We start from the raw sequence: 22,966 nt of genomic DNA, 5'->3' as shown, positions 1-22,966 counted from the left end.
GCTCAGATGAATAGCCATTGTACAGTGCGAGGGGTGACCACTGCCTCAGAGGGAGGGAGTTGTCCCAAAAGGAATTAAGTCCTAATCTCTATAAATGCATTACAATACGTCGGATGACAGTCAACCATTTCTGTACTTCAAAATTTATGCTCGGTCAAAAATACAAAAAGCTTTGCAGAAAAATTTTAAATTAGACAGAAATAGGCATTTATGAACAAAAGGAAAGAAAAAGGCATTTTCAGAAGAAAACGTTTAAAAAAGGCAGAAAAGGGCATTTATGGCATTTTGCCTGAACTTCCGGGCTCTAGTAATAATTAACATTAAATTCCTTTTACTGTCTAAAAAAAATTACACTTTTAATGTAGTTTTAGAAAAGTCACACTATTCGTAATACACGCCTTTGGATATTCAGCTCAAATATGTAATTGTCATATTATGAATAAAAAAATGCGCAACGATTAACTTTGTTCCAACAACTAATGGCCTGAATGGAGTGTAGTAATGGCGTGTAGCTTTTCGCAACTATTTTGGCGTGGCGAATGGTTCGTTTAGTATTACAGTGAAACTTCTAGGAAAGACCATTTCTGTGCAGCCACCACTTTTGTGAGGTACGGAATTTTTTCCATAGACTTTGTGTGAGGAAAACCATCAAAATCTCCCCCAGTGACCTCTCAAATGTCTGCACCAAATGTGGAAAAGATTAAATAAGAAAACACGAAAAAAATATATAAACAAAACAAATAAGTAGATTTAAAAGTTTTCAAAATATTTGCTAATGGCTCTTATTTAGAAAGCTATTTTGATGGTCTCTAAAAGAGATAGAATCTTCATGTTGCAGTCAGAGTGCAGTAAAGACAATGCTACCCAGAAAGCATGTAACCTTACGACAACGTTGTGTTTTAACTTTATTTTCATTGTCACGAAAAGGTTTGCAGTAAAAACCTTTTTTCAATAAAGCAAAAATATTGCAATTTCCAACCTTTTTTCCGAAAAGGAAAACTAAATGATTTTTAAAGCTTTTTTTAAAAACATTGTTACTTAGGCTAAAAAATAAGCAAATGGCAAACCTTAATATTTTCATTTTTGTTCGTTGTCATGATAAGGTCAGCAGAAATATAAAGCTGAAACCTTTTTCCAAGGAAAGAAAATAAGGCAAATATTAACCTTTCCAGCGAAAATATTAATAAATAATTAGAAAATATTTTGCAAAAAACCTCATTTTAGGGAAAGCAAATAAACGAGTATAAGACCATGTTTTTGGATTGTTTTCTAAGGTCTGCGAAAGTATACAGCGAAAACCTTTTTTTAAAGTTTTCTTGTAGTCACGGTTTAGATTTAAAAAGTTGGGAAAACATTTCTGTTGAGTCTGAATCATATCAAGTCAAGGGCTTTACCGTCTTCCTGTTATAACGAGAAATACTTTAGCAGTTTTCGAGTTTTGCTTTTTTAAGAAAATGTGAACCCAACAAATAAAAGTTAACGTTAATTTTTCGAAACTTTTCATTCGAATAATCACATTAAAAATGAATAAAATTTAAAAAAATTTCATTTTGATCTTCAATATTTTTTTTCTTCAGAAATTTAAATTTTTTTTAAAAATTGTCTTTAGGGGTCCTATGCGTTGCGGTTCCTTTAAAATGTGTGGCCTATTCTCGTTTATTTTACCTCATTGCAGACCTAATTATGGTATAGCACTAAAATATCCGCACCAAGAGAATTTTATTTAAAATATTCGATACAAAAAATATACAAAAAATTCGCCCAACAGTCCCTTGTGAACTAGATGGTCCACGATTTGTGACTAACGGCGTGATGGTGACTATAAAATCAGCATCACGCACCTTCCGTTTTTATTTCCACGACAAGCTGGTACCTGCTCTAAAGCTGGGTAGATTCAAAGCCTAGACCCATAGCTTTATTTCATCATATCTTAGGAGTGAATTTAAAAACTTTTTGCGCACAAAACTCACTGTATAGTGTGCAAAATAAGAAACAGACCTCCCTGAATAAATTTTAATCTAATGACCGGATCTTCACGTTTTGTGACTCAATTTTAATGGTTCGAAGGGATGGCATAGGCTAATTAATGCAGACGATATTTTAACTTACGAAATCAGGCGCAAAATTTTACTTTCTCTGAATAAACATACCTTTTTTCAGACGCATTTAGATTTTGAACCCCCAAAATATAGTGGGTTGCCGCAGTCTGGGGAATATGGTCCACATTGTTTGATCAGGAGAGCGATCCAAAGTTTGGATCCCTTAATTGTAATTTTACTTTTTGCGTCTTTCGCGATATATCCAGATCTTTTTAAACAAGTTGAAAAATTTTGAACAGAATTTAAAAATTCGTTATTCTAAAGATAATTACACGCAAAAAATTATTTTTCGTAGGCATTTATTATTTTTTATTATGTTATTAAATAATAGCTGGAAAAATTTTGAATTGTAAGGCGTACAACTTCTTATTAAATTTTAATGTAGGTAATTTTGCATGGCAAAACACAAAGTTGAGTTAAATCGGTTGAATTGTTCCTGCGTATATTTAAAATTCGATTTTTCAGAAACAATTTAACCGATTTTGCTCAAATTTTATATTTTGCCATGTAAAATTACCTATTTCTAAAGGATGTAAAAAAATACATACCTCATAATTTAAAATTTTTCCGACTATTACTTTATAAAATAATAATAAAAATATTTACTAAAATATACTTCTTCCATAACATAATGGATAAACGAATTTCATAAATGTGTGCAAATATTTTTCAATTCGCTTAAAAAGCTCTTGAAATATGGTGAAATACGCAAAAAGTAAAATTAACATTATGGGAATCAACTGTTGGACCGAGCTCCTGGCCAAACTATTTAGACCATATTTCCTTGATTGCGGCTAACCTCTAGATTTTGGGGGTCAGAAATCTAAATCAGTTGGAGAGAAAACGAAATTATTTAGAGAAAGTACGATTTTTGTCTGATTTCGTAACTTAAAATATCGTCTGCACTAAGTAATAAGCATTTTTGAGGTTATAGTCCTAGAACGTGAAGATCTGATCATTAGATAAAAAGTTGTTCAGGATGGTCCGTTAAATTTTTGCACACTGTATAAAATTTCAATAATATCAATTGCAGTTTTTGCGATCAATGTTATAAGGTTGAATTTTTCAACTCTATTTCACTTGGTAGAGTTAAAAATATATTAAGTGCATTAGTGGATGTATCTGTATATTTATAAATCTTATTTTTTATTCATATAGTGTTTTTATTTTTAGTACTTTATTTACAATTTAACCGTGAAATTAAAAAGTTATAAATGCTGATTATTTTATTTTTGAAGAATAAAATTTATTTATTTATAAAATTATATTCAAGAATTTCTTTTCTTTATCGAAAACAAAATAGCTAATTAAATTGTATTAGCATTTTTCTAATGTAATTAATGCTTGTAATCGTTTTTGATTTCTAGTAATTTATTTTTGAATCATTATTTAGAATAAATTACAATTGTAATCGACACCTAATTCTGGACAGCGACTAGTTGAATTGTATATAACTAACTGATGGTCAGCCCCAGTCTACCAGCAGCGACAAAAAATGACGCAAGCGGCCAACTCATCCTGGTGTGAGAGATCCCTTTGACGTCGGGCTAACAGTAAGAGATTTCCTGAACGCAAATGTGGTGAAATTTTATCGAAACAAATTTTCATAAAAGCACAAGATGGTCTTAATACTTGACAAATGTATTCCATTGTCTCCTAGATTGGGTTCAAAATTAAAAGGTTTCAGGCATGAAGAACTGTATTTAATATCATTTATATGAGGTGTAAATAAATAATTGTTTGAATGTTTAGTTTTGGTATTATTCAATTACAATCAAGTCTTGTAGATATGTTATTTGTACGTAGAGATTTTACATATAATTTTGAAATAAATTTGTCAAACTGACAATCAAACAATTTGCAACTACAGTAAAAAGTTTATGAGTTTATGAGTCTCTAAAAAGTTTATGAGTTAACAGGTACGTAAATGTTTAACCATTGCTGATAATTTGCATCAGTTTTTCAGAGTGAAAAATTTTTTTATATGCATTTTCAACAAAACACTGTTGAAAATAAAAAATTAGTATTAAAATGTAAAAGGAAGTGATATAAGAAAAAACACGTTTTTCTAAAGGAGGAGGGGAGGCTAAAAGTCAGCTTAATTAAATTTTACTCAAGTCGTTTAAAAAATCTGGTCTTTTAAATCTCTACTTTTTCTTTTAACGTCTTATTTGTATTAGCTAACAACTATATATCTAAAATACATAAAATGAAAACGGAAAAGCAATAAATAAACTTTGAAAAAAAGTTCTTTAAAAAACTAGAAAAACTTCTATTACTGTTTCTATTACTACCGCTGTACTGAAACTTTAAGGCAATACTTTATGTTCAAACTTCAAAATTCTCATTCGATTAAAAATAATAATAAAAAGAAAAAAGAAACAATCTCACTAAATTTAACATTAGAAAATTATTGTAAACCTGATTCCCCTCCATCCAATAATACTGTCTTAAAAACTTACGTCATGCGCAACAAAGCACTAATATTACTGCTGGTGATCATTATCACTCTTGGAGTTTGCTTTCGCAATTAAAATTGAAATTGGAGTTTAAGTTTTATTGACATTCTGTTATATTGTTTCAAGTTAAAGATATTCGATTTTCTTTTCAACAAAAAAAGTAGGTACACCGTTAGATTGTATTTCATTTTCATTATTAAGTATTTAATTTACGTATTGTTATTTTTTTTAAGATTATCAATTAATATTACCATTTAACTTAGAAATCTAAAACTTAAATTTATGCTTGGGACGACACAACCTAAGGGACATTGATTATTATGCTCTCTTCTTAATTTCAATAAATTTTAAGTAAACACTGAAACTATAATTTAAATTTAACTATCAATATTTTAATTTATTACTCTTATTATTATTTGACATTAATTTTTTTTTGGATGTACGCGTTGCCTGAAGATTCATGTAAATAGTTCCAGAGACATTGCAAAAAAAAAGCAAAAAGTACAATTTAAATAACTATTAAAAAATGAAATTAATACTAGCGTTAATTAAACTTGCATTAATATGAAAATATAGCTCAACTAATAAAAATTATATTTCCCAAATTGGAGATTTATTCATATTAAAATTTTTATGACGCTTCAGACTACTTATCAGGATTTTAAAATCCAAACTGTGTATTACTGTGTGTGTTTGAATCTGAGTTTTGCCAAACGTAGCATTTATAATGCTTTCTTCGCGCACTTTCGAGTTTATTTAAGGCTAGAAGATTGCAATTTAAATTTCGGTAATTTTCCAATTAGCTTAAGCTCATTAATTTCTAGACAGAATAATATGTGTATTATTCGTTTTCTAACCACTATAAGTAGAATTTATTGCTTATAGGAATAATCTTCTATCGAAAATGTGACTTTTTTTCCTAGTAGCAGGAATGTTCAATTTAGAATTGGAACTCTGTGCTATATGTCAAAACATATTTTAATCGCTTTCTGTCCACTATTAGCACAATTTATTGCCACATTATTGGCTGATAGGAAGTCATCATAAATCGAAATGTTAACCCCTTCCCGACTAGCTAGTGCGCGAATTCAGACTAAACGTCTTATCGGGATGCATGCACACCGTCGCTTAAATTAATTACTTTTATAATTTTGCGAAAAAAGTTTAGATTTATTTGAACGTGAAATACGCAAAGAATTAAATTGACATTAAAGGTTGACCCAAACTTTCGATCCCTCTCCTACCTAAACTATTGGAACCATATTTTTAATATTGTGACGACAACCAACTTAAAGGCAGGAATTGAAATCCTACTAAAAGGAGGCATGTTTTTTCAACGAAACACTTTTTTATTGTTGTCTGGTTTTACAATTTAAAATGCAGTCTACAATAATAAATTAGGATATTTAAGATAAGGCCCTTGAACCAAGTTTGGGTCACGGTTTAGAACAGCGGTTTCCAACTGGCGGCCCGGGGGCCGCATCCGGCCCGCGAAGCCTTTTTTCGTGGCCCGGGAACTAAAATATATTAGTTGTTATTTTTTTTGTGGGAAATTTTCGCACAAAATCTATATGGGTTTAGAATACTTTTTTCGTTAACAAAAACCTAATTTCTTCGTTTCAATGAAATTTTACATACCAGCGGTGCAAAAATATTTATTTCTCAGGTTTTGCATTCAAGAAAATATTTATTCAAATACAAAAATAATCGTGAATGTTGCTCTTTTTTATTTTTTATTTATTTTTTTTATTTATTTATTTTTTTTTTTTGTATTTTGTGAATATAATTTAGCATGTATGTATCAGAAATTTTCTCGAAGAAATTCTCCGTTTTAACTTTTTGAAACCACTCAATTTCGGCGAAAATATTTACGCACACATTTATAAATTTTAAATTTAAAATGCAAATATCTATTATCAGGTGATTGCAGTAGACAAACCTCAATTTTCTCATTGAACATTTTGTGTGCTACTGTATAAGTTTTATGTCTTAACAACTTGATATCTGTTGCACATCAATTGTTTAATACATAGCTGCACATTAAAGTTATTGTAGCCCGAATCATTTAATATGCAGTTTGATATTTTTAAAGATCTACTTCTTATTTTAATTTGTAATTCAATAGTTTTGTTTTGTACAGCTTGGTAAAAATCTGACAGAAATATTTAATGTTCCTTCAAACATAAAAGAGTCCTGTATAAAATTTTGATAAAGTTGCGGCCCGCCATTTGTGTTTTTAATTGTGGCCCCGGCCTCATCTAAGTTGGAAACCCCTGGTTTAGAACAATAGATTTATTATTTTAGGGAACTACCCTTTTTAATCCTGTTTTAAGTGGTTCATAATAATACTCTGTTATTATAAACCACTAATCATTACCGTGTAATAAAATACTCAGTCAGGAACAGTTTCTGCGATCATTAGTAAAATACCACGGATAACCCCAACTGTATCTAAGTATTAGATAGTATTGAATTTGTCTGTAATCTGCAATTTAATGCCCTGTTTTCATATTCATTTAAATACATTAAAATTTTATTTGACCATCTGATTCTGAAAAATTGTCAATTGTTTCCTGTATTTTTGAAGAAAAAACAAAATTTTAAAATAAAACGAGATTTAACGTTATATTTCTACGCTAATTATCTGGTACAATGTTGAATTTTTTTCTAAAATTAAAAAAGTGTCAAAGATTTTCTTTTTTGTAAATTGAAGGGCAATTCTTGAGTCCTCTACCCAACGCTATTCACTTAAGTAATTTTGTTTGAAAAATTGCTTGTTTTTCTATATCAATTAAGTACTTTAAAAATTTTCTTAATCCGACTGAGCGTTTCACATTTTTGTAATTTCGTACGGAAATTTCTACTCAATACACAATTTTTTCATTGAACAAGAAAAAAAAAATTGGATTTCCATCAGAAAATGAAAGAATTAAAAATGTTATATATTTTTTAGAAAGATTTCATGTTTAGCTGCCATGGTAAAGACTGTATGGCCTTTGTGGCAAATCTTCTTAGTAGGTTAATAACAGATGAGGTGGCCATCTGCTACAGTTTAACTGGAAAAAGTAAAAGTGGACAATTGAAAAACTCTTTTGAAAAGACTGACATTTACAAGATGATTAGAGGTAACTAATAATATATATATATATATATATATATATATATATATATATATATATATATATATATATATATATATATATATATATATATATATATATATATATATATATATATATATATATATATATATATATATATATATATATATATATATATATATATATATATATATACACAGAAGAATTATAAAATTTCATTCGCATTTATTCATTTATTCACTTTTTTTAGATGTTTGCATCCAGTCTTTTGATACATTTAAAGAAAACTATTTTAAAGAAGCCTTAAGTGACTGGCTTTCACAAGCCAAATTTAGAAAAAGGAGAAGGTATGTTTTATTTTGTTTTTAAAATATTATTGAGCAGATAAATTTAATAGTACATTAATATATAATTAATATATAATTTTAGTTCATTAATATATATTTTTCTTTATATATAAAAAGAAACTTGTAGTTGATATTTTAAATTATTGGCAATTATAAATTATGAAAAAAAAAATGAAGAGTTTTATTTGTGTAAAATCTTTTTGTAGTGACGTTTAAAAATATATACTTTTAAGAAATTTTTTTTCATTGTTAATAATTCATTAATGGTAATAAAAATACCTGCTATTATTTATTAATTATGTGTGATATTACATTTAAATTAATATAAAAATTCCAATACTCCAATTCTCTAAAACCCGTCACAATACCCAGACTTGAACTTTTATCCTGTACAATTGGAGCTAGACTGGCACATGGAGTTAAATCAGACTTAAGACTTGAAAATATTCCAACATTTTTCTGGTCAGATTCAGTAAATGCCCTCTTTTGGATAAAAAGGAATGAAAATTGGGCCCCTTTTGTTTACAACAGAGTCCAGGAAATCAGATCTCTAAGTTTGCCAGAAGAATGGAATTATGTTCCCGGAACTCTTAATCCAGCTGATCTTCCCTCACGAGGATGTTCTACAGAGCATCTTAAGCAATCTAAATGGTGGGAGGGCCCTATTTTTCTGAAAGATTCACCACAGCTCTGGCCAAAATATATAATCGATCCAGATTTAGACATCATCAACGCTGAAAGAAGAAAAACAGTAGTGACTTCAACAAATTTATTCAAAGGACAAATTCCGTTATATGATACTTTAACATCATATCAAAAAATTATAAGAGTAACTGCTTGGATTTACAGATTTTATCGAAACATCAAGAGTGCTGCGGATGAACGAAACCTCGAAAAACAGCTGACTATTGAAGAAATGAAAGATGCTGAAATGGTTATTGTGAAGTACGTGCAGAACAGATGCCTAGCAGAAGAAACCAAGCCTTGCTATACTTCTTTACAAACTATAACGGATGATGAAGGCCTTATACGAGTTAGAACAAGAATAGCCATGAGGAAGGATTTGAGAACATTTAAGTATCCTATTGTTCTGCCATCTGACCATAATGTCACTCACTGCCTTATACTTGATAAACACAAAGAACTAAATCATGCCGGAACTCAAATTGTAATGTCAGTTCTAAGAGAACAATATTGGATCCTCAGATGCAGAAAAACTGTTCAACGAGTGATTAAAAAATGTGTCATTTGTAAAAGGTTCAGCGCTCGTCCTACAGAAGTCCTAAGTGGTCCTCTACCTGAAGATCGTGTACGAGAAGCATTGATTTTCGAGGTCATTGGAGTGGATTTGTGCGGACCACTCTTTTTAAAGGATGGAAGCAAGAGTTGGATCATGCCATTCACCTGTGTGGTTTTCCGAGCCATTCATGTTGAATTAGTAACTTCACTTTCCACGGACAGCTTTCTGTTGGCATTTAGAAGGTTCATAGCACGACGAGGAAGACCCGCAACGGTTTTCTCTGACAACGGCACAAATCTGACTCGAGCGGCTGCAGATCTGAAATCAGTAGACTTCGAAAAATTAAAAGAGTTTGCTACTTCGAAAAAGATTCACTGGAAGTTCAATCCTCCCTCTGCACCCTGGTGGGGTGGATGTTTTGAAAGAATGATTGGAATGCTGAAATCAATTTTACGAAGAGTCCTTGGAAGAGCAAACCTTCTCTATGAAGAGCTATACACAGTCATTTGTGATGTTGAAAGCATCATAAATTCCAGAACACTTACGTACATCTCAGAAGATCTAGAGGACCTGATACCATTAACACCTGCCATGTTTTTGCACGAACTTAAAGAATCTGGAGTACCAGATATTGATTTAATTGATGCCACAAGGATGAAAAAACGATTTGCCTATCGTCAAAAAATTCGAGAGGACTTAAGAAAACGCTTCCGAATTGAATATTTAGGACAACTTAAGGATTTTGCCCGTAAAAAGAAAGACTCTCAAGTTAAAGAAGGAGAAATCGTTCTCATAGGGGACGATAACAACAAACGCATCAATTGGCTTTTGGGCAAAATAGAAGCTCTTTACCCCGGCAAAGATGGAAAAACAAGAGTGGTGCGCGTAAAAACTCGGCATGGATCATACTTACGACCATGTCGAAAACTTTATAGACTTGAAGTGACTAATTGAGTTTCGTCATGACATTCGTCGTCCAAAACTCAAGGTGGGAGGATGTAACGAGCCCTCATCCCCCTCATACCAGAAAACTATCCCCAGATGGCGCCACCGGCGCATCAGAAGTATTAACTTTTTATTTTTTCAAAAACTTAAAAACAGTAGATGTAATGTAACTAGAGACGCGCCATGCAGCGCTAATACCTAACTCAATGTTTTGATCACTTTATAATTCATCATTAAACATTTCATGTAAATTCATCTTCATCTATTTGTAATTAAAACCAATAAAGGTTTATGAATCATCAAATTGGCGGTCTAAAGGTAAGTGGAACATTTTCCACTATTCATATTGAAAACAAGAATTAATTTAGATTGAACAATGGGCATGAAGTTCTCTCGCTTCTCATGAGATGACAAGACAACCACAATTCTAATTTCTATGGTAAACACCATCTCTTGATCCACAATCAAAATAAAAATTTTAGATATCAACTGTACAGACTTTTACCGAACTGTGTATGATCTGATATGCAGGAAGAAAAAATCTTATTTACAAAGATTTTTTTAACAGTTTTTGTTTCAAAAAAATTCATTTACTATTTTTTTTTCCAGTAGCACGAAGAAATTTTCTACTAATCAGAGATCTTCTATAATATGATTAATACAGGGTTTCTGTTTGTTTTTAAAGTGTAGTTTCAATTCCACTGATGTAAATTTTCCCATTTTATTTTTCAGGGAAACGAGAGCTGGAATAACCTCAGTTGCTGAATGTTCTGAATGTTTGACAACTTCATTTTTTATTTTTGCTTCGACATATTTTTTATTTTTATATTGATGTGTAATTTTTTATTTGATACAACAATTATTTATGGAATAAATATTTGTTTAAAAATCTATTTATTGCTATTGTATTTTCTACATTTGAAATCCAATTGTTTTTGAGAAATTTTTAACCTATTTGAGCTACAAAATATAAAAACTGGCTTTTATTTTCTATAGATAATATTTTAAGAAGTGTCCCATTTATCTAGACAAAAAAAAATGCTTTTCCATAATATCAAAGAAAATAATATTAATGCCAGTTGTTAGCACTATGAATTAAATGTTTAAATTTTGTTTTATCCTGCTATATACTTAAAAATTAAGGTAATTTTTCTGTGTGTCCAATTTATTGATTTAAAATATAAGCGTTGCAAAAAAAAAAAATTCAAATATTTTTAACATTCTTATTTTGTTGAACAAAAATTTGAACTATTTTAGCATTTAAATCTTAATTTTTATCATTTTTAATGACTTCCTGGTGATTATCAATTTTAACAGGAACTTTAAAATAAAAATCAGTATTAAAGAAGTGAGTTTAAAATTTAAATATAAAAACAATATTTATAAACTTCATGAACAAGGAAATTTCTTATACATAGGGAAATATGCAAACATTCTTTTTTAGCTCAAAGAAGAAATATTTGGAATTTTTTCGCTCAGTTCTTACAGCAAAGTAAGTTAGACTGATTAAAAATGACTATTTCCCCCAAAATAATCAAGCAAAATTGATGGAAAGGAGAATTTACCTCGGACTGAGAAGCTATAAGAAGAAAAATATAAAACAAATAATAAAACGCGCTGTCATACAATCGTGGGAGAGATGACATCACGTTCAGAATGACGTTTTAGCTGACGTACACTAGCAATAGTATTAAATTGCATTGTCAATGAAAATCTCATGACAAGGTAGATTTTAGCTGAGCATACGAAACGCTGCAAACGAAAACCTTATAATTACGTAGATTTAAGATTATTTTCATCTTAGAACTAGCTTTATTCAAGGTTTTTTTCCCGCTTGAAAACCTTAAGACAACCTCGTTTTATGGTTGTTATGTAGAAGTTTTTTTTCCAAGGTTTTGGATTAGGGTAATGTGCGTAGAATAGAGCAGATTGTCGCAGACCTCGTTTTAAGGTTAGAGGGTTTACATGTAAACCGTATAAAAACCCTTTTCAGGTTTACATGAAAAGGTTTTTGTTGGGTGAAAAAAACCTTATATTGCTATCTGGGCTATCAATGATTTATTTTAAGAAAGTTAAATTGAAAAGAAAAAAAAAATTATTTTAGGAAAAGAACTAGTATCTCAAACAAACCTCTTCTTATCTTTTCTTTTATTTAAAATGGTCCTATCACGCATAATTGGTAAATTTGTTTTTACACATAATTATATCATAAAGGTTCATTTTTATTGACGCTAAATTTTATTCATCAATCCGATTCTCATAATGAAGCAAAGATGGTATTTCCGTGTCAAGAAAATTATTTAAAAAATTTGTACGAAAAAATAAGGTACTTTTGCAGGCCTTGGTGGAGGTAACCCCTAAGAACGACCGACCTCCATTAACAGTGAGTGATCGAGAGGCTTCACTCTGATGAGTTTTTTGATGTTTTTTTGCCACATAGTCACTAATCCTACGAAATCATTCAGACCGTCGCCAATAGCCCATTGTGCAGCTCTAGTGCGACGTAAATTAACAACAACATCCTACGAAATCATTGGACAATCCATTTTGTCCCATTTTATTTACTCTAGTGAAAATTAGTTGCTAGTAAGCCTTTCTAGAGTAAAATATTACTAAACTTTTTTTGGCATCATTATGGGTGAAAATATTTGAAGTGAAGTGTTTGATTGTTTCACCGGTGGCGCATTTTGGCAAACAATAAAATTTTATTGTTTTTAATGTTTAATTAGTCTCTTGTTAATGCCCTGATTAACTATCAATATGGTATGCTATATTATTTATAACAAGTGTTCTTTTAAATGTAGCTTTTTTGAAATGTGAGACTTAATTCTGTAGTAGTTCGAAAATTATGTTGTGCTGCTAATAATGTATATAATGTCGTTAATAATACTTATACTTTAATAATAATTTGTTTTACGTTTGGTACAGAAGCTGCCTCGCTATTTGCATCTATATCTATTAAAGAATTGTGTATAAGTTGTCTTAGTCTTATGATATTTTAACTAATTCGGTCATACTTTATAAGCCTATGGTTTTTATCTTGCGTTATTTATAAGAATGTTCGTCGTACTTTTGTATCTGTTCTTGACAATTTTTCCATTATTATCGCTTAAATAATAAATCTTGTAACAGTTACTGCTTTCGAACTCTTTATTTTCCTTGGTTTATGAGCAAATCCGATTAATCACTGATTAATAAAGAATCTCATAATTTCCTACACTCACATTAATGCCATCTCGAACTCTGCACTTTGCTACAAAAGATTTAGCAATAATGAAATAACCCGCTATAAAACTCATAACAATTCCAACCCATGTAAAGAAGCTTTAAAAACTATAACATATCATAAGATTTTAATTTGTAAATTACTCATAATTTATGTTAAATATATTCATAATATTAATACAGTGAAATCTCAAGGAAGGACCATCTATGCGACTTCCTATATTAAAGACTCATTTTTGGGAAGTAAAGGATTTTTTCAAAAAACTTAATGTTAAAAGAAACCTTTAAGAGAGACCATCAGAACCTTTCCCAGGGACCAGGAAAACTTCTGCTCTAAATGCTTTTCTGCAATGGGTGCAGAGATTTAGAGTTAAAAATTATATTTTTTAAAAATAGTTGATTTAGAAAAACTAAGCATCTTAATCAAACAAACCTCTCATTTATGAAGCTAAATAACTATTCTGATATCAAATGAAATGCAAACCTAAACAAAAAGCATTTTATATTTATTTAAAGTAGTTCTTTCATTCATAATTTGTTTTTACACATATTTATATCTGTAGGAATCGTTTTTATTGACGGTAAGTTTTATTAATTAATCCGGTTTTCATGACGCCAACAGAAGTGTCATTTCTGCACCAAGAAAATTACACTGACCAAAATTAAAAATTTTTGCGAAAAATTATGTACCCTCGATAACTTTTTTAAGTCAATGCAAGTAACCCCCTAAGAACGACCAACCTCCATTAACAACTATTTTACTGTGGAACAAAGCGTGTTCACTCCCAAGAGATTTCACTGATAATCAGGACCAATACCAACATAAGTAAAGAAGCTCTTAAAAGTATTGTGATATTTTAAGTTGAAAATATATCATACTTAATAAAAATTTTATAGTTATTCTGAAAGAAAAATTTTGCTCTGTACTTATTAAAAAATCCAAGCTGAGTTGTTATTTGTAAATCTAAATATCAAGAGTAGAAATTATAATAGTCTTAAGTTTAGTTTTACGGTCCCAACAAACTACTACGACCCATACCAAAATACCACTAATTTTGAGCTCTGTAATATACCAACAATTGGAAACAAATCTCAGACATCTTTCCATTTGCACGACTTCTAAAAATTTAAATTCATTTCATTAGATACTTCCATTTACATTATGGATAGTTAAATGATGATCCATATTAGATCCATTTTGTCCTTAATAAAACATTACATTCTTATTAGAAAACAGATCTTTATTACAGTCGAACTCGTTTATAACGAGCTCGGATTTAACGAGGGAAACAAGGATATTTGGTTGGATCAATGTTAAGTCTATGGAACAGACGTCGCTTTTAACGAGCAAGACCCGGTTTTAGCAAGCAATATTTTTCTGTCTGGCAATCTTTTTTCTCATCTTTCTAGTCTTTCTGTCTTATCTTTTTTTCAAAATGATATGAAATGCGCGAGTTAAAAGTAGATTAATGAAAATAATAAATGTTTTGGTAAGAATCTTTTCCTTTATTTTTCTTTCCGTTTATATTTCCTTTCCTTTAAGACTGTAGCGCAACTAGAAATTTTTTGCTGGTTTGGGGGGAGGGGTTAGTTGTCACTAAATTAAGATAAATATTGAATTAAATTAACTAATGTAATTAAAGTAAGTAAGTATCAATTAAATTTTAAGTCAACTCAATCATTTGACCTCCCCCCCCCTTCTGGTTGCACGTCTGCCTTAAGGACCCGTTTATTACGAGCACTCGGATTTAACGAGTGCATGTTACGGTCCCTTTGTGCTCGTTATAAACGAGTTCGACTGTACTGTTATTTCCATGCACACCCCCACAATAGAAAAGACATTCTGATCCTCTGGGTTCATTATTTTTAATTACCGTAATTTCTATTTATCTCTTTAAATTTTATACTAATTTTGTTCTGAAAATTTAGATAGTGACTTCTTTTAAATTATCTATGTGTTTGGTTTTTATGTAATTTATGATGAGTTATTATAATATATTATTTTTTTAGACTATCAGTAAAAATAATAAGATGATACAGCACCTGAACTACAGGATGCGTGTCACACTTCAGGACAGTAGAATTTTCATTGGAACTTTCAAAGCATTTGACAAACATATGAATCTTATTCTGGGAGATTGTGAAGAATTTAGAAAAATAAAGCCTAAGAAAAATAAAGATGCTGAAAAAGAAGAAAAAAGAGTTCTAGGATTTGTACTGCTTAGAGGAGAGAACATTGTTTCATTAACAGTAGAAGGACCTCCCCCTGCTGAAGTATGTTCAACCATTTTCAAAATAAACATTAGTTAGATGCACAGGTTTCATTTAAGTATTCAGTACAGATATTTTTTCAACAATTTTAAAAAATATATTTTTATTCATATTTTTTGCTGCATTGTATAATTAGGTCATATTGTGGGGATTTAGTATATATAGAGAGCCTTAAAACCTGAGTGTGAATGGGTTCTGTCTCATTGCATGAAAGAGAACTTCTGAATCATAATAAATTTTTCATTTGCTCTTTTGTTACCTTTAAACTATTGTGTAATGTGTATCAGGTGTCTAATTTTTAAGATGGGCAGAAATATTATTCACAGTTCTTATAATTTGACTCTAAAAAAAATAATTCTTCTCCCTGCCAAATATACCTGCAAAATGATTGCATTTTTTGCATAGAATTGTTTGCTTGCCTTAAATTAAATTTAAATTGATGATAATCTGAATTTTTTTAAATTTATCTGTATGTATTTTGTAAATCAATTTTCCATGGTTTCTCACACTTAAGACATCCATGCTTCAAATGAAACATTTATTTTTCCAATGCCCACCTGGAGAATATCCTACAGGGTTGAAAAGGCTTAAAAAAACAACTATTTTCAGGAAAAGGAGACTTTTCTATTTGCTCCTATGAAGTTAAAGTTATCGCCAGGAGTTTTAGAATATTTTCTGAAGTAAAACTTTATTTACTCAATTATAGCTAACTTTTTATTTACCATTAAATTGGTCATTTTTTAAACTGTTTAGAATTTTCGCCATTTCAAGGATAGGTTTATGAGTGATTTTCATTTTTGTAATTTCTTGTGATATATATAAGCAGAAATTAGTAATTAAAAATAATCATGGTTGATAAGTGATAATTCATATTTTTTACTTGTAATAACCCCCGTGGCAGAAACACGGCGACACAGCGACATTGTCGCAGAAAGAGACTGAGTTCTTGCAGAAAGATTTTCTTATTTGGGGAATAAAATTTTTTGGTTTGGCAAAAACAAAAGTTCTCAAAAAAGATTCTGCAGAAACAGAAATTGTTTTACAAAAAAATAATTTCGACAGAAACAGAAAATTTCTGCAGAAGCAATAATGGTTCGGCAAAATTATTTTCTTACAGAATTGTTTTTAAATAACTGTTTTTCTAGCATACCGTGGAAGGGGAAAGCACTCGTGATCCTCCGTTAATCTCCCTAGTCCGTCTCCAACACAAACAGTAACTGGATATAAAAGGGGAGACATTTTTTCCCCTTTATTAAGCTATTTTTGGGACTTTTGCCAACTTCGGCCTTTATCGCTGGCGCCGTAATTTGCTTTTTGTGTTTTCTTACGAGAACAGAGCGTTTTATATTTTTTGCACTTATGTGGAAAATTTCATGCGTAAAAAGATTTTTTCTTTTTTAAAAAAATAATGTCTAGCGAAAAGGTTATTTGTTGCTCTTATGAAGCAACAATAATTTTAAAAAAAATTTTGAACTTATTTTTCAAGGCGGCATTTCGAAGAAGAAATAAGATGGAAAATGACAATATCTAGCGATGTCAGAGATTTTTTTTTCTGCAAAGCGACAGGAAAAGAGGAAAGAAGCTTTCCACGCTACTAATATTGAAAAAAAAAAAAAACTTTATAGATTCGAACCAAATATTCTTACTAGTAGCGATGTTGATAGCAAGGATGAAACGGATGATAAAATGCCTATATCTTTTGAATTAAGCCGTCGATATAAAAAAACACTCGCAATATAACGATAAATGAAATAAAGCCTAAGATATCTCACTATCTACAATTTTTTGGCATGCGAATGAAAACCAGATTGGTGGAAAATATTTACTGGCGAAACACTTTCAAATAGGTTTCCATACGCATGTGAAAAAAATCGCATCCAATGAGTATAGCTCTAATACCGATGTTTCAGCACTGATGAAGACGATTTCGTTTCGAGATGTTGAATATTCTTGAGCGTATTGAGTAGGAAACCGCGTCTGCGTACTTCGTGTGGAATCAATGCTATATATTTACACAATATCGTGAGACTTCTGTTACAAATCGCAAGCGCTGTGTATTTTTTTCTTTCTGAACTTAATCTGATCACGAAAAAAGTTTTATTTACCTTCTTTTTTTTATAAATTTTTTTCAATAAGTCTGTACAAAATCAATCGAATCTAATTAATCTAATTGTTTTCATATAGAAATAGATTGCTTTAATTTTTTTGCTTTTAGAATTCAGTTATAGTCCATATTATTTTGATTTTGATTACTCAACCTCAATATTAATTTTTTCACCTGATTTGTTTCTGTACCTGATACAATTACTATAATGAAACATCAAATCATACTGTTTTAAGCTGATACTTCAAATTCAGTTATGTTGTTTTATAAATTTAATCTTTTTGTCCATTCTTAGCAATTTTTATAAGTTCTATCTTATTACAGGTTCTGGGTTATCTTTATTTATGCTCTAGTAAGCATTTTTGTCTGCAGATCTATACATTTACAATTCTTCTTTATTATCGAAGATTATGCACATTTAAACTTATTAAGAAATTTAAACTTATATTATGAAATGAAGAAAAAAAAATCTACATAGTTTTATTCTATGCATGTAGGCTTTTTTATAAACATGAAGTGCATCTATTAGTATAAATTCATTACACATATATTTATAACAATAAAAATATCTTGCAGAAAGATATTGGTTCTAGTTAGGTTTGTCGCAGAAAGCCAGAAAAAATTCTGCCACAGGGGTAATAACTATAAAACATATTTTCACTGTAAGTCAACAAAAAAAAACAGCATATATTTTGATTTCCTGAACTTATATTTTCTATTTTGGATTCTATATTTTCCAAAATTATAAACAAATACTTGTTAAGTTTCTTTAAAAAATATGTTGAGAAATTATAATCTACAAAGATAATAAATGAAAATTAAAAAAAAGTGTTTCAAATATTAAAAATGAAGATTTTTTGTCTCAAGACTTTAAGTTTTTTCATGTAAAGTCTTTTTTAATTTATAATATAATATATATGCAGAATTAATTTCATCATCATTAAATTTTGTGTTACTGTGCTTTATAGTAAACCAATTGTTTTAGAAATTATTCTTAGTATTAAATAACAAATTTCAAAATGTCAAAAAAATAATTTTAGAATTTATATGAATCTTTTATGATTTTTACCTTTATTACATTATTGTATGACTGCTTTTAAAGAGTAAATTTTAAGAAAATTGTTTGATAAGACATAAAAGATGTTGATAATCATAAGAAGAAAAATGAAAATTAACCAAAAATATTTGAATTAGCAAAAAGTATTCTATACATAATGGTATGATTAATTGATTAACCATAAAATTAATAGAAAAATAAATTTGAATATTAACAATGATTGATATAGAGACTAATTAAATTTGCAAAATTGTTATATTTGTTAGGAAGGTATTCCTAGAGTTCCCATTCCTGGAGCAGCTCCTGGGCCTGGTTTGGGACGTGCAGCTGGCAGAGGTGTACCAGCTGCTCCTGTTGGGGCAGCACCTGTCGGTAAGTTTATTTCAATATTTCTCTTCTAACTTTGTTAATAATACTAACTTTTTGTTTTGTTCATAGTTTTATATTTTAGGAATTATTTTCTTGTAAATCAAATAGCTTGGGAAAAGTTAGACATCTTGGAACTAGATTCTATGTTTTAATGTATATATGACTCAGTTCTAATAATCAAGTTTTCTATTTCAAATTTTAAGCTTTTGACATAGTCATGTATCACATACCTCTGTCATATTGTTATTTCTTATTGTAGTTTTATTAAATGTATGTGGAGGAGACAAAAGTTAGGTGTTACATATTTTAGAGATGCACTACGGTTTAAAATTCAGTTAAATGTTACTTTTCATTTAATAGAATTATTAATGAATTTAGAGATTTTGCCTACTTAAGCCATAAACCAGTTCGAAAATATTTGAATTTTAATAGAAAAAGAAAAGTTTTCAAAAAGGCCTTTGTTTTTTTTTTCATCGATAAGTTTTTTAAATTTCTTTCATTTGAAAAAATTAAGAAGTTAATCCAGTAAACTTATTAAACTTTATGTAGTAAATTTTTAGCTGTTTAAACTAAAAGGTTATAACTTGAAAATATGTGTCTACTACTTATCTGGATCTAGATAAATTAACTTTTTTTCTTCTCAAAATTATTTTTGGTCACCATAAAATCAACAACAGTACTATCAAACTCAGATTAGAACCAGTAAACTATAATTATAAAAGTCCTTATTAGAAAAATAATTTTATTTTTAAAAAAAAAATTCTTTTTATTTTTTCTTGCTTACTATCTAATGATAACTTTATAAGATTTGCTCTTTTTGGTGACCTATTTCAAAATTATATTGTTTGAACTCACTGAAGTATATCTTATATTAGAAATACTTATAATTTATAATAAAGCATACAAAAGTTAACTATCTCATTCTAAATGTTACAAAATAGTTATAATTTTGGTTTCTGTTAGGTTTACAAGGTCCTGTCCGTGGTGTTGGTGGACCTTCACCACAAGTCATGACTCCTCAAGGACGAGGTGGAGTAGCCGCTCCGCCACAGATGCGACCACCACCTGGACCTTCACCCCAAGTTCAAAGAATGCCTGGTCCTCCTGTACCAGGAAGAGGTGGACCACCCCCAGGAATGATGGGGCCACCACCTGGAATGATGGGACGTGGAATGCCCCCAGGACCAATGGGAAGAGGGATGCAACAACCTATGGGTGGTCCACCTGGTATGCGTGGACCACCACCAGGCATGATGAGAGGAGGTGAGCTAATTTCAAAACTTTTTTATTCATTTAAATCTGTGACAAGAACTAATGTTAAAGCAAAGTTATTTTGAGTAAAATAGAGTATATTTAGAAGAATATAGTAAAGATTATTACCAGGGTTCTTAAGATTTTTATATTGAAAAAACTTATATTTATTTCGATTAAATGTATTCATTTTAATTCTATGATTTACTTTGATAAAATATTTAATATTCCTAAAATAAGAAAATACTTATAAATTAGCCTATGATATTTCATATACCTAAACATATTAAAACTTATTTTACCACCTGCCTCAAAATATTTTTTAATTTTTGGTATATTATCTACAGTTTTAATTCTTTCTGATTTGGGAAAAATTATGGTGCTACATTATCCATTGATTAAATATTTGCTTTATTTTTAGATAAATAATCGAAGGTAGAATAACTAAAAAAAATGTGGAAATACCATAAAATAAAAAAATTGAGTTATATTGATTGAATAGTTCTTGTGAAATCATATTTTAAGAAGTCTTACATTTAAAATGAATTTCTCATGAACCGATTTTACTCCAAACCTTGGAGCGGTCTTCTGACCAAGCTATTGGAACAATATTTCCCAGGTTGCGGATACTCCCTATATATTGAGGATCAGAAATCCGAATCAATCGGGGAAAAAGCATATCTTTATTCAGAGAAAGTACGTTTTTGAGTCTGATTTCATAGCTTGAAATATTGTCCGATCTGTAGATCAAAAGTTATTTATCTGTTTTTTATTTTGCATGTAGCAAAATTTAAGAATATAAGACCCTTAAAAGTTAAGTGTAAGAACTTTAGGTTGTATAAATTTAAACTGAATTTTATACAATGCTAAAAATATGGAATAAACCCTACAATTAAGTTTGTAGACAAGAAACAAAAAAACAAAAAAATCTTTACTTTTTGTCATTTACGGTGTTCTATCAATTAAGCTTTTTAATTTTTATTAGAAAACAGTATAGGGAATCTCAGAGATTCCCATTCGTGTGTTACCTTTTAGAAAATAAAGACTTGATGAAAAATAATTTGCATGCATTGTAATAATCTGCAGTGCAACTGAGTTTTTGCTACTAGATATAATCTTGTTAAAGTCTATTTGAACAGTTAATTTTTGTTTTAATCATTTAACAACTTATTTAATTTGGTAGAATTACTGTTTTTTTTTATTTTATTAAGATAAACTCTTAATCTGTTCCAGAATTTTGTCTGAACACGTTAAAAATAATAATTTGGTTTTGCATAATTAGGTGGTTTTTTTCAGGTAGGTGTCAAACCCAAATTATTAATATGTTTTTAAACTTGTTATCCTGTCAACCACATCATAAACAATAACGAAATAGCCAGATATTTTTCAAGTGATACAAATATATCATTTTTAAAATCTTGAACGCAGCTAAGGGAAGAAAAAATTATTAAAAAAGTGTGAGATAAAGTATCCATCCTGGAGTTCTATAAAACTATATATTTTTGACACCAGATATTGACTTTAGACGTTCAAAAAATTTATTAATTTTTTTTTCCTTTTGTAGCACCCCCTCCTGGAATGAGACCACCTCACCCACCAAGAGGTTAGAAGAAAAACGATGCCTATTTTATTTTATCAAACGAAAAATTTGTCCTTGTGTATATTCTTTTGTTAAGAAAATAAAAGTGAAAAAGAATAATGAGTTTTGTAAATATGTAAGCATACACAAATTTTTGTATCATTGATTTCTTTTTATCCTTTATTCAATCAGGGTTGGAACAGCTGCGCCAAACTGCTTCAAATCTCAGGGATGAGATTTTGACGCTTTTTAGCGGATTTCTGCTTTTTTCACTTTTATCTCTTGAATTTCAGCTTTTTTTTATCAGAAATTCAGGTTTTCTAAAAATTTCACTTTTTTTTATAAGTATTTCGCTTTTTCAGAAAATTCACTGATTTTCAAGGAGAAACAGAAAATTCAAACTACATAGCTACCAATCCTTTCTTATTTTTACTTATTTTAGCTATTTTCTCCCCCTTTACACGCAGCAGATAAGATTTTCCGAATTTTTTACCCGCTCTCCAGATAAATCCAATTGTCGTAGTTCAAACGACGCTGCTTCTGACAAATCTTTTAAAGGTCCCAAACTTGGAATCTTCTAATATCTCGATTCTTATTCATGCGATTTTAATATCAAACATAGCTTTTCATATTTGCGTGTTGCGATTCTTATTCACGCGATTTGAATATTGTACGTTGCGATTCTTATTTACGAGATTTAAAAATCCGATGTTGTGATTCGTATTAACGCCTTTTTGAAAACCTATGTAGCGATTCGTATTCACTCAAGTTTAAAATTCAATGTGTTGATTTGCTCATACGGTTTATAATATCAAACATTGATTTTCGTATTTATACGTGATTTTAAAATAAGGCATAATTCTTATTTATGCAATCTAAAAATTACGTATCATGATTTGTATTTACGCTATCTAAAAAT

General features: G+C 29.6%; 2 protein-coding genes across 3 annotated transcripts; both read left to right on the top strand.

Moving 5' to 3' along the window:
- Positions 1-3,488: 3,488 nt before the first annotated feature.
- LOC147814108 (uncharacterized) lies at positions 3,489-11,084 on the top strand. Of its 2 annotated transcripts, none has more exons than XM_087159843.1 (4): positions 3,489-3,652; positions 7,512-7,683; positions 7,910-8,006; positions 10,924-11,084. In XM_087159843.1, exons 2-4 carry the CDS (start codon positions 7,521-7,523, stop codon positions 11,021-11,023), a joined length of 360 nt encoding a protein of 119 aa, XP_087015969.1. In that variant the 5' UTR covers positions 3,489-3,652; positions 7,512-7,520; the 3' UTR covers positions 11,024-11,084. The 2 variants fall into 2 exon arrangements, with proteins under 2 accessions (XP_087015969.1, XP_087015968.1); XM_087159842.1 differs by lacking the exon at positions 3,489-3,652 and adding an exon at positions 4,446-4,718.
- A 1,486-nt stretch (positions 11,085-12,570) lies between these two features.
- Positions 12,571-22,167, top strand: SmB (small ribonucleoprotein particle protein SmB). The gene is made up of 5 exons (XM_016071926.4): positions 12,571-12,954; positions 15,427-15,690; positions 19,115-19,220; positions 20,181-20,480; positions 22,033-22,167. The coding sequence occupies exons 1-5, from the start codon at positions 12,952-12,954 to the stop codon at positions 22,074-22,076; spliced, it is 717 nt and encodes a 238-aa protein (XP_015927412.1). The 5' UTR covers positions 12,571-12,951; the 3' UTR covers positions 22,077-22,167.
- Positions 22,168-22,966: the final 799 nt, after the last annotated feature.

Source organism: Parasteatoda tepidariorum, chromosome 3 (genome assembly GCF_982258835.1).
Source record: "Parasteatoda tepidariorum strain Cologne lab strain chromosome 3, Ptep-v5.0, whole genome shotgun sequence".
Lineage (NCBI taxonomy): Eukaryota > Metazoa > Arthropoda > Arachnida > Araneae > Theridiidae > Parasteatoda > Parasteatoda tepidariorum.
The sequence above is the reverse complement of the archived record's forward strand: the minus strand, read 5'-3'. Positions and strand labels throughout refer to the sequence as shown.

What these genes read in the sequence shown, in the direction of transcription:
- LOC147814108 (XM_087159843.1), top strand. Translation starts at nt 7,521, where the DNA reads ATGTTTAGCTGCCATGGTAAAGACTGTATGGCCTTTGTGGCAAATCTT. An exon ending in CATTTACAAGATGATTAGAG is followed by an intron (nt 7,684 to 7,909) that starts GTAACTAATAAT and finishes CACTTTTTTTAG; the next exon opens with ATGTTTGCATCCAGTCTTTT. An exon ending in AAATTTAGAAAAAGGAGAAG is followed by an intron (nt 8,007 to 10,923) that starts GTATGTTTTATT and finishes TTTATTTTTCAG; the next exon opens with GGAAACGAGAGCTGGAATAA.
- SmB (XM_016071926.4), top strand. An exon ending in TGTTGGGGCAGCACCTGTCG is followed by an intron (nt 19,221 to 20,180) that starts GTAAGTTTATTT and finishes GGTTTCTGTTAG; the next exon opens with GTTTACAAGGTCCTGTCCGT. An exon ending in ACCAGGCATGATGAGAGGAG is followed by an intron (nt 20,481 to 22,032) that starts GTGAGCTAATTT and finishes TTCCTTTTGTAG; the next exon opens with CACCCCCTCCTGGAATGAGA.